The 10,908-nt window shown below is 40.7% G+C and overlaps 2 protein-coding genes across 2 annotated transcripts; one reads left to right on the forward strand and one right to left on the reverse strand.

Annotated features, from left to right (window-relative positions):
* Nucleotides 1–4,654: 4,654 nt before the first annotated feature.
* Nucleotides 4,655–6,038, reverse strand: LOC131692120 (RING finger protein vilya). The gene is made up of 6 exons (XM_058978988.1): nucleotides 5,803–6,038; nucleotides 5,685–5,749; nucleotides 5,506–5,628; nucleotides 5,187–5,444; nucleotides 5,085–5,117; nucleotides 4,655–5,032 (listed from the first exon to the last, which is right to left on the reverse strand). Exons 1-6 carry the CDS (start codon nucleotides 5,921–5,923, stop codon nucleotides 4,907–4,909), a joined length of 726 nt encoding a protein of 241 aa, XP_058834971.1. The 5' UTR covers nucleotides 5,924–6,038; the 3' UTR covers nucleotides 4,655–4,906.
* A 1,564-nt stretch (nucleotides 6,039–7,602) lies between these two features.
* Nucleotides 7,603–9,855, forward strand: LOC131691298 (uncharacterized). Its single transcript, XM_058977584.1, has 2 exons — nucleotides 7,603–8,116; nucleotides 8,175–9,855. The coding sequence occupies exons 1-2, from the start codon at nucleotides 7,967–7,969 to the stop codon at nucleotides 9,372–9,374; spliced, it is 1,350 nt and encodes a 449-aa protein (XP_058833567.1). The 5' UTR covers nucleotides 7,603–7,966; the 3' UTR covers nucleotides 9,375–9,855.
* Nucleotides 9,856–10,908: the final 1,053 nt, after the last annotated feature.

The raw sequence follows: 10,908 nt of genomic DNA on the forward strand, positions 1-10,908 counted from the left end.
TAGTAATTCGGCTCGGTTCCGTGTACATCTTCGAAATCTTTGCATTTTTCTCCATCTTGTTGCGCAGTAGGTAGCCACATCAGAGAAATTCATTTGATAGTCGTACGGATTTATGAAATGTATAGCAATCATCAGTTCATTTTTTGCCTTTTTCATATAAGGAAGACTGTGCAATCACTCTGAAACTCGACTTTTTAAGCTACACCCGGAGTGTCGAGTGTCATATACCACTAGATTCAGTTCGTCGATATCTGAAAATGTCTGTATGTTTTATAGTATGGTTGAATAGCTTCAAAAGTGCATTGGCTCTAGGTGGGATTCACTTTTGTGCGTAACCGCTACTAATAGTCCTTACTTCTCTTCTTTCCTTTTGTTCCACGAGACTGCATCGAAGTGTTATATCGTGGAGAGGCTGATTAAGTCTTAAGACAAAATGATACATTAGAGCGGTTTAGCTCCGAACACATATCCGGCTAATCGCAGTGGTGAACTTCCGTTAGCCATTTGGCTCCCGTTTCTGTGAACCATTTAGTTCCTGTTTTCGCGAACCATCTCAATTCCTCGTCGGAAGTTCTCCCGATACCGATGCCTGTTGCGTGAGTCATTTAGCTCCCAGTTTTGTCGCAATCTTCTCGCATAGTCCATAAATCCTACTCAAAGGGCCAACCAGTACTTGGCGAGGACGGTTCGGCGATACCGGATGGAGCGTAGCTTCTGGTTCGCTGCTTCCGGTTCGTTGAAAACTCGACGACCCACCGCTGGTGCTTCACTCGACCTACTCGATCTTGTCCCTGACAGTGAAACTAGTCTGCTCACATGCTTCGGTCCGGCGATTCCAGCTGGTTCGTGGTGCCCAATACACTGGCGCCTCAAGGAAAGCTGTGGTTGCTCTCACAGCCTTCCCCTTAACATAATCATCGTAACTTTAAAAGTTCAAATCGATGATATATTTTCCGACCGCGCTGTCTTTCGGCTGCTAGTCATCCCCACATCTATTTTATGATGGGCAATCGTCTCCGTGTCGAGTGTCTCCTCTTCTAGCGATTGTCCGATTACTTGGAACACCACATCATCCGTGAAGCCGAAAATCGTTGTATCTCTGGGAAGGTTCAGCTTCAATACTCCATCGTACACTGCGTTCCACAGCGTCGAGTCGAGGAACGTCAGTTGTAGTTGTGATTCTCCCTTGTCTGTCTCGTAGATCAGTGTTCGGTACTGAAAGTAGCTCTATAATATCCTGGAGAGTTACTCATGCTGTACAGCGAATGGGCGATTGCTTCCCAGCTAGTACTATTGAAGCATTCTTCACGTCTAAGGGAACCACCACGCAAAAACGATATCCTTATCTCTGCTGTCTCCAAAGCTCACACAACCGTTTGGATGGATTTCACTGTAGACCTGCCTATAAGGAAGCCGAATTACATGAGATGCCGTTCTCACGGTCCGCGTACTTCGTTAGCTTGTTCAGGATTACTCCTTCTCTCTAAGGGATATATTGACTACGCTGAAAGATCTCCATGTTGTCCCGGCATCAGAAGCAACATCAGCTTTTGTCGCTTCCAATTATCGGATCGTTTTGAACATATCCGGGCTCTCATGTATCACTTCACTTTTATGACTTTCGCCATCTCGATAAGCTGTTTGTTGGTAAATCGATCTTTATCTTTGTGATCATCCTCCTCACTGTACGGCGAAAATAGATTCATGTTGTGGGGAAAACCTTTCGATAGTGACCTCCATCGTTTCCGGGCACCTTTCAGGTGGTGCAGCTGTGCCTTTTATCTTTGTTATGCCAACTTTGTAGGTCTCTCTTAAGGAAATTCGCGTTGGCTTCGTGGCAAGGCTTTCTTGTACAGCTTGACTGCTTTGTTGAGAGCGGTTCTTGCAGCTCGCTTCCCTTGAGCTTTCTGACTTCTGTTTTAATTTTAAATATATTTAACACGGCTCAATGCGTTAGCACAACTGAGCCGTGGAGTGCACCTTGGGGGTCATTTGGTCCGTCTTCTCTCGCGTTTTCGTTTACGTCCATGTCATCATCGGTACTGCATTCATCTTGCTCATCGTCGGATTACGGGTCGCTATTGTAAATCCTTCTTCATCGGTATTAGATTCCTTATTGATGGTGTTGGTTGTTGGTTTGGAAACATTTGCTGTAATCGTTGTTACTTCGATGTTGGTAATGGCAGTTGGTTTAGTGGTACTGGGGCCGATCGTTGTTGAGCTGGTGCTTGTGAATGCCCGGTCTGCAGTCGTTGGTTTACCAACTGGTTGTGGTTTAACATACGATGATTGTATACCGGCTTTGGTCGTATCAGGTGGAATTTCTTTGGCATTCTCTGCGCAAGGTTTCCCGTGGTGTAGCGGATGATCACAATATTGACAGGTAGGAATCTGTCCTGGGTGCGTGACTAGTGTTCGTTGAGAATATTCAACACCATGAGGTGATTTGCATGTGAAAGTCAAGTAAGAGGGAATAGGTTTTGTCGGACGCATTCTCACGAACTCCGTTGCGGAGTCTTGGGAAGAAGTTCCTCCAACTATCTTCCTTAACACTATTCACCTCTCCGTATTTTGACAGGATTTGTTTGATAGCGAAGGAACTAGTACGTGGTGCCAGGTCATGTATCTTTATTTCAATACTGTCAACATCTATATAGACTTATCCAGCTGCGTTAGTATTGTGCCGTTTTGACGTTTAAATTGGGAGGAAAACAAATCATTTGCACTGCGAATTGGGAGGAAAACAAACCGCTTGTGGGCTTAAGGGGAGGGCGGTAGTATAAAAATGCGAGATCTCGGTGTGCGTATTTTAAACGTCAGATATCTCAATACGTTGGGATACTGTATAAAATGTCATTACATTCGATGACGTGTTTCATGTTGTTCTGGGAAGCGAATGATTCTGCTTGACTAATATTTTTTAACATATTCAGTACCGCATGACGCAAATGGTGGAATTGCACCGCATAAAGTACCGCAAGCTACGTTGAACTTCAAGTTCACCTTCAACATTTGCTCCCCTTCATGAATTGATGGTATTACCGGATATTTCGTGTAGCCAACAGCAACACAGTTTGCCCGCATCGTGATATACTTTTGCTTGACATTGTCACTCATTGTTTGTTCACGTATCACACACTAGGCAGAAGGAATCAATTTTTGCCAAGCGTCGCGCGGGTAAATTTGATTATTTGCCCTGCTATTGCAGCGGAGCGATTTCTAGCTTCTGAACTGAGCGAGATGAGAAACCGAAGTGATCTCCGACTTCTTCTCCAAGCTCGGAGGCAACTTATACGTAGATCGATAATCGTCGTATTGCACTCGGCGACCGTTTCTCAGTTTCCCATCCCTTGGGGACCATTCATAAATTACGTAACGCAAAAATTGCCCAAAATTGACCCCCCCCTCCCCCTATGTAACAAATTGTCACAAATTTTTCCATCCCCCCCTCCCCTGTTACGTAACAAATTCCAAGAAAAAATTTTTTTTTCTTCGATGAAAACATGTTACGTAACGATCTAGTTAACACCCCCTCCCCCCTATGTCACAACTTGTCACAACTTGTCGTACCCCCTCCCCCCCCTAAAAGCGTTACGTAATTTATGAATGGTCCCTTGGTATGGTCGCATTACACGCCTTTGTTAGTAGTACCGTGAACTCGTTCGCATTTAGGTTGAAGAGGATACCCTCAAATTCAAGTTCATCGACGGACACGTTCCTGTGAAAAATCGCTGTTTTCCATCTTCCCTCGTTTATATATCTCCTACACATTCATATTCATGTGTAGTTATAGTGTTATCAACGCTGTACCAAATCGCTTGGTGGGCGCTGTGGATATATCCTCGCACACTTTTCAGTCCATCTTTCCGGTTACTCCAAGGCTACAAAAATTGACATCGATAATGGATTCCCGGTTCTTCCTGTGGTAAGTGCCGATGATACCACTATTTGTAAGATCTATATTTAGCTTTGCTAGAGCATTCTTGATCGCTGATGGCCAGACAAAGTTCTTTTGATTCCAGCGTCTATCTCGAAAATTTCGCATGTTTCTGGTTCTTGGAATATTTCAGAATTAATGTCTCTTCGGCTTCTTGGAAAACGGCTTATTCGATTTTCACAAGCTTAGCCTTAAATGGAAGGTTTGGTAGCAGATTTTGATCTGATCAAGTTCATAAGAATCGCACATATGGCTGCGGAAATACGGTATGAATACTACGATCCCATATGAAATCTTTAAATGTCAAAAACCTTTCGGTAAAGCTCATGTATATTGAATATTGAACCACATATAAATCTCCAGGAGTCTGATTTGAATTCAGATTGTTTCTTTATCGAAATTATTTTCGAATGCAACGATCGATTCTGTCTCTATCGACTGTTGCGTTTAAAATGGAATCGATTCAGAAGTCGGTCTGTATTAGCCTTTCCATGAGATGTTTGTTTGATAATACACAGATGGGCCCTTCCTTCCGCGACCAGCAAACGTTTCATTTGATGTTGGACTGGATCGATGATCTCATTTAAACTTCACATTTACCCGAGAATGGTCAAAATAAAAATTATCATGGGATGGTAATTTCTAAAACTACCATAATAGTTTTCAGTTACGAAAAGCAAAACTCTATGGAAGTTGTTGTTCTATAAAACGTGAAAATTTTTTGAATTTTGGTTATTTTAAAAAATTTATTTGCCCCCTGATTTTTTTCAGCGATTTTGAAGGGGGGGTGACATAATTTTTAAAAGATTTGCAATGGCCTTATGAATGATAAACTACTAGTTTTATATGATACTGTTCCTATCATAATATATTGTGGTAACGGCACTGTGAAAAGGATCACTGATTGTATAGTAGAGGTCATTGGAACGACGTATACATTGAATTATTGGCAACACTTGGATCATTTGTTTATCTGTGGCCAATTTTCATCCCGTGCAACAGGTTACTTATCTGGCCAGCGGAATTCGCACCGCTGGAAGGTGTGGTTCCAAAGTTGACCGACCTGATTGAATCGGAAGATGTCGAGGTTCCTCCCTGCGTTAAGCAAATGTTAGTATTGGAATCATAGGTGTTTTCTGGAATTTACCTTCAAATTCAAAAAAGAATCGCGTGAATCTCGCTGTAAACAATTAACATGTTAGCAGATTATCGTGCAAGGTATAAACAGCTAAAGTTAAACTTTACTTACGCTGCTAGATGTTCGCTTAGTCCGGGTGCTGTTCGTGCTTCCGGAGTTACAGTCGAAAAAGTTCATCTGATGCGTCGAATGCTTCCTACGATCACTCTGTGCTTCCAAAGTTTGCTCCGGAGAGGAATCTGCCTGTTGTCGAAGCGCATCCTGCATACTGCGTCGCTGTCCACGAACTTTGCAATATTTTTGCTGTGATTCATATATCTTTTGTCGCAGAACCTGTTCCGCTTTATCAGCTTTATCCAATTTGTCTTCCTTATTGATGAAATCAAATATTATAGCAAGACATATATTCCAGGAATGCACATTTGCTTACGGTTGCAACCAGCTGATCGATTAGGTGTTGCTTCTGCTTTAGTTGGAAGTTTATAGATTTTGAAGTTACTTCTATAGATTTCGCAGGAGTTGGTGCGTACAGAATTTTCACTTTATTGTCCATCTAAGCATAAAAATAATTTCAACAACGAACAAGTCTGCATAGATTATTTAGCCTACCGAATTGCATATTTCCACAAATTTAATTCCTTGTCTTTTACAAACGGGACAAGTGGTTCCGCGATCTGAAAAGGCATTCAAGTGTATATAAAGTGCTGACAGATGGTTTTATACTTACTGCTATGAGCCATGCAATTTTTGCAAAACACATGGAGGCAAGTTAGTTGGTAAAATTTTCGGTCCTTTCGATACAATAAATAGTAACACAGATTACAGTGGATCCAGAGTGTTGAGGCCATTTGTGTTCTTGGACGTTTAATTTAATTTTCTTTGAAACTGGATTCAACTAAAGATTATAGTAGTCATAATCCTTCTAAACAGCCACGTGTTTATTTTGCAACTGCTTTGGAAAGTTTCGCTGTAAACATTTCAAATTCCCTTTTTTCAATCGTATCTTTTCAAACTCCTAGGGCATCATGTATCAGCTGATGAATGTTGGATGAACTTCATCTCGGAAAACAAATTTTTGTGTCTCTTTCGCACAGGTGTGATATTTTCAACGTTAGAGCAAGATAGACAGTAATATTCCGTGGTCACAAACACCAGTCGGACCAATGAATTAGCTCATTTGCGTGTATGGGTAGTGTTCTCATATGAACGATTTTCTTAAATAGGGATGTTCGGTTATTGTTTCTAATATTCGAATGTCAACTAATCGATTATATGCTTCGAGTGTAATTTTCTTGGTGGACTTCTCCTGCGTCCCGTAAAAATGATATAAGTTTACCAGGAATCATGCTCGGGATATAATATCTTTATTGTAAAAATTTATCGATAGGAAGGATGATAAATAAGGTTATGAAAAATGGTTAAATGCAATACCCTAATAAACATCTTTTGATTCAAGAGCCTAACGACCTGGGTATCATCCAAAGAATATGTGGAATTGTTGCACTATATGGGTTAAAGCTCGTGTATACTATTTTTATTGGGGTATGCTAGTCCCTCGCTCCCAACGCTACATTTGTTCTAGGTGCATGCTGCTATTTTAAAGCTAGTTTACCATTCGGGAAATGGATCACAGGATTTCGCACGGGATTTGCGTCGAGATTTGATCAGGGAAAATTTCCCGCCGAGATCTCTCCAAACTGTCAAACCAAAAACTCTGCTGCTTCTTAAAAATACAAACAGTATCAAACTTGCAGCGAATTGTAAACTTTATAAAAATACTATTTTCCCCGTCGGAAACAATTTGTGTTGCATTGTTCCCGGCCGGATTTCTGTGTGGAGAGTTTTGAAATCACGTGATGTTTCCCGCGGTTGGGTTTACACTTCAGGAAAACTGTCATTTTTGTGTAGACTCATTTCCCGTCACGGAATTTGAAATCCCGAGCTCCATTTAAAATACACAGGGACCCAAATCCCGTGACACGTTTTCCGAACTGTAAACTAGCCTTTATCGAGGACAGTCATAGCTTAGTTTATCAACTATAATTACTGATCTGACCGACCACAGTTATTTTTATGTGCACTACACTATCGTGTTATTCCACGATTAGCATAGACACCGTCGGCGCTATACGATCTGCAACAACTGTGAAAACACAGAAATTTCTTTGCATAGAGGGGAAGGCAGGATATATTTGACACCTATTGTTGATCAAATCTCGACAAACATATGATTACGGCCTAAAAGCCAACTGTCAAAATCCACTTTGAATGGAAATTCCGGACAAACCGTTACACACCTATCACAGATGTTGATAATAAACGAAAGAGAAAAGTTTTCTCTTTCATAAACTGTTGTGAACTGTGTTCGACTAGTAATGGTTTGTCTGGAATTTCCATTCAAAGTGGATTTTGATAGTTGGCTTTTAGGCCGTAATCATATGGTTGTCTAGAAATAATCGATTATTTCGTCAAATGGTTGAAGGAGTACAACCGATTCAAACTGAACATTCCTAGTTAGATATGTGCAAAAGGTGGACAAGCACAGGAATTATTTCGCCTAGAAAGAAAGTTCTGCATTTTTCATTGTTAGGGGGAGGATAAAAATTGCTTAAAAAGTGAATAAAATAGTTTCTAATATTTCTTTCTATAGTAACAAATAGTTTCTGCAAGTTTAAAACTGTTTAGAGTTTTGGATCAGGATAAAAAATCAAAGTGAAAAAGTGTCGCGCCATTTTCGCAGCAGCTCGAGAGTATTATTTTCGCATTCTTGCTTTGTACGCAACATAAAGTTACAACGGGACAGCCGATAAAGTATAAAACGTGCTGACCTCAACGTATTCACTCGTGTGCATTCCACCACTGTCGAGTTGTCCTTGAATCACTGGATCAGGATGAATGAAAATCTATCAAAAATATGTCGAATATGCCTAACGGAGGGCTCAAGAAATATATTTCAGAAAACTGTACGCCACGATGCGTTGTACAATGTGTCTTCGCTGAATCGAATTATGGAAAAATTACGCTATGTAACATTGTTGAAGGTAAGTTGAAGTTGAAAGTTTGAACGATGAATCGAAGTGATACCTACCTCCTTTCTAGATTGATGAAATGGAAAATCTGCCACCGATGATATGCGATCTGTGCATTGTGCAGCTGAATGTGGCATACAATTTTAAGCGACAGGCAACCGAATCGGACACCAAACTGCGCCAATACTTGATTGAGAATGGAATCGATATAATGAAAGATCCGCTTTCCATCCTGCCGTCCAACCAACAAAATTCATCTTTGGTGCCTGTACGCCGCCGGATCAATTCCGTCTCGTCTTCGTCGGTGATGGAAAGCACATCTAACGGACAGTCACTTGTACGGTTGGTACCATTTCGGATCAAGGTGGAAAGTCCGGAAACGGTAGAACAGTCATCTGAAGCAGATGTCCTTTCCAATTCACCAATTTCACCGTTGAGCACGGCAACAGCCCCTGTTCAAGCTGCGGAAGATGCAGCGACGGATATCGTTAATGGTGCTCTAGAAAAAAATCAACCGAATTCGATTGTTGTTGACTCATCACCCACCTCTAGCAAGGGGAGCTTAGTTTCGAATGGACGCGATAGTACTATGGTTGTCATCGATAGTCGAAACGTTAATTTGCAAGGAGATGAAGATTACGTTCAGAATATTTTGGGATCTAGTGGAAACACCAGCACTGATACAGATCAAACTTCAGAGGTCGTTCATGTGCAAGCCGAGAGTCCTGCGAAAGTAGTTGAGAGTGTTAAACAGACAAAAAAGTCGTCACATGATAGGAAGAAATTGAGTAGTCATGAACGCTTGCAGCTTTTATTGTCTTCCCTTTCCATCGACATGGTTAACGGCTCCAGTACTACGAAATCTAAATTAAGGATTCATGCACGAAATAAAGATGCACAAAATCAAGGCAAGAAAAAGTCAAAGGACATTTCAACGAAAAAAGTACACTTAAGGATGACCAGACGACATTCGCTTGATAGCGTACAGCTGAGACGGGTACAGAATCCGAAAAGAAAAATAAGTCCTTCGATGAAGGCCGATCAAAGTCCGCAAAGAAAACGTCCCACTCGAGAAACAACTTCGACGTTGATAAGTCCGCGCAAACTACGGACGTTGCGGGAAAAATTCCGACAGGAACGTGATCAGCTGAAACACTCAACCCCTAATGGAGCTGGACAAAAGGAATCGAAACGTCGACGAACTTTTGCGGAAATGATGTCCGGTTTGGGCGGTAAACTGGTCAGGGGTGATAAAGCGCCGTGTTGTTAGGAAGTCAACAACGAGATTAAGTAAAGATGCTCTGTAAACAAGTTTTTTCGATTGAACCATTACTTTTCATAGAATTAGATGTAGTTCATTTGTTAGGACGTACCCATATCAACTTCTCGTTACGTTATGTTCGCCATTTTTTGGTAAAACCAAATCTGGTTAACATTTGGCAATAACCCATAACTTTGATTGTATTTAAGTTTATGATTGAAATGAAAAAATAGTATACCTAGTTGTTAAGTTGGTGCCTTAAAACCGCAAATTTGAAGATTTTAGGATTTCAGTAGAACGCATACCTAGCACTTAAAATTAGAAGTTTTGGAAATTAGACGACCAACAATCATTGATATATATTCAATAACAGCGTTATTTATTACATTTAGTTCCTTAGTTTATCGTTAGGTTATGCGTAATTTTTAAGATACTTTTTGAATAATTAATGCTGCTCCTCGTGTGTAGAAAGTTTAAATGTTTTGAAATAAATTTATTGTAACATCAAATAAAAACACTGAAAATGTTTTTTTAATGTGTAACGTCGCCTTGATTCGCCTGCTCGTTACAAAACATTGCATTGGTGTAATATCCATAAAAGCAAATCAGTCTCCTATCTACATCCATCCATCCATATACATCACCTAAATTCTTCTTTAAGTTCAAACTCCTTAATCTAGATTCCTTGACCTTGTGAAAGTTTTAACGGAAAGGATCCCGTATGTATTTAATAAATTACAATTACAATTACAATCATCAAACGAACTGGGAATTACTTGCGATTATAGGCAGTATTGTGCCGCAGCAGAAAGAAGTACGACATCATTAGTCCCAAACGTTTTGAATCATTGGCTACATATCTTACGTTGCAGACTGTCGCTCGGCAATCCCAGAATTAATAACACAGTAACGAAGGATTGAAATTTGATTCGGAACGTCGTAGCTCCCAGGTCGTAACCAAAAATAAGGGCGAGTATAATAAAATAGGTTGTCGATTGTAAGATCGTCGTACCGTGTCTACCAGCAGATGGCACGATGGTGAGTAATTTGAAATTTCGTATGGAGTTTGGCTAATTTTTTGGCGAATTTCCATATAGTCACGTAAGTCAATGGACAGTGAGTTTAGTTATATACGGTATGCAAACTAGGCTCGATGGCGAATCCAAGCCATGTTGTCTTGATAGTATACGTTTGGAACAACATTCAATGTTGCTTTCACGACGCCACCCGCGTTACGTCAGTTGTGGTTGTCTGGCGTATTTTTGATGGTTACATCATTTACAAATTAGACAGTCTCAATTGATTATTAGAATAAAATATTCATATGCAATGAAGAAATTATTTTCATTGTCGTTTCAGATGGTAGGATACTGCAAAAATACGCGGGCGAATCGAGGGCAGAAATGAAGTGTAACGTTGCAATTATTGTAGAGCCGTATCTTGCTCCTCCCGGTAACGGTAACTGGGAGGTGGCTAGTGTAATCCCAGTGATGGTCGATTTGCCTGTCCAAGAGGTGGTAGATAGCACACACGAAGGTTTCGT

Source organism: Topomyia yanbarensis, chromosome 3 (assembly GCF_030247195.1).
Source record: "Topomyia yanbarensis strain Yona2022 chromosome 3, ASM3024719v1, whole genome shotgun sequence".
Lineage (NCBI taxonomy): Eukaryota > Metazoa > Arthropoda > Insecta > Diptera > Culicidae > Topomyia > Topomyia yanbarensis.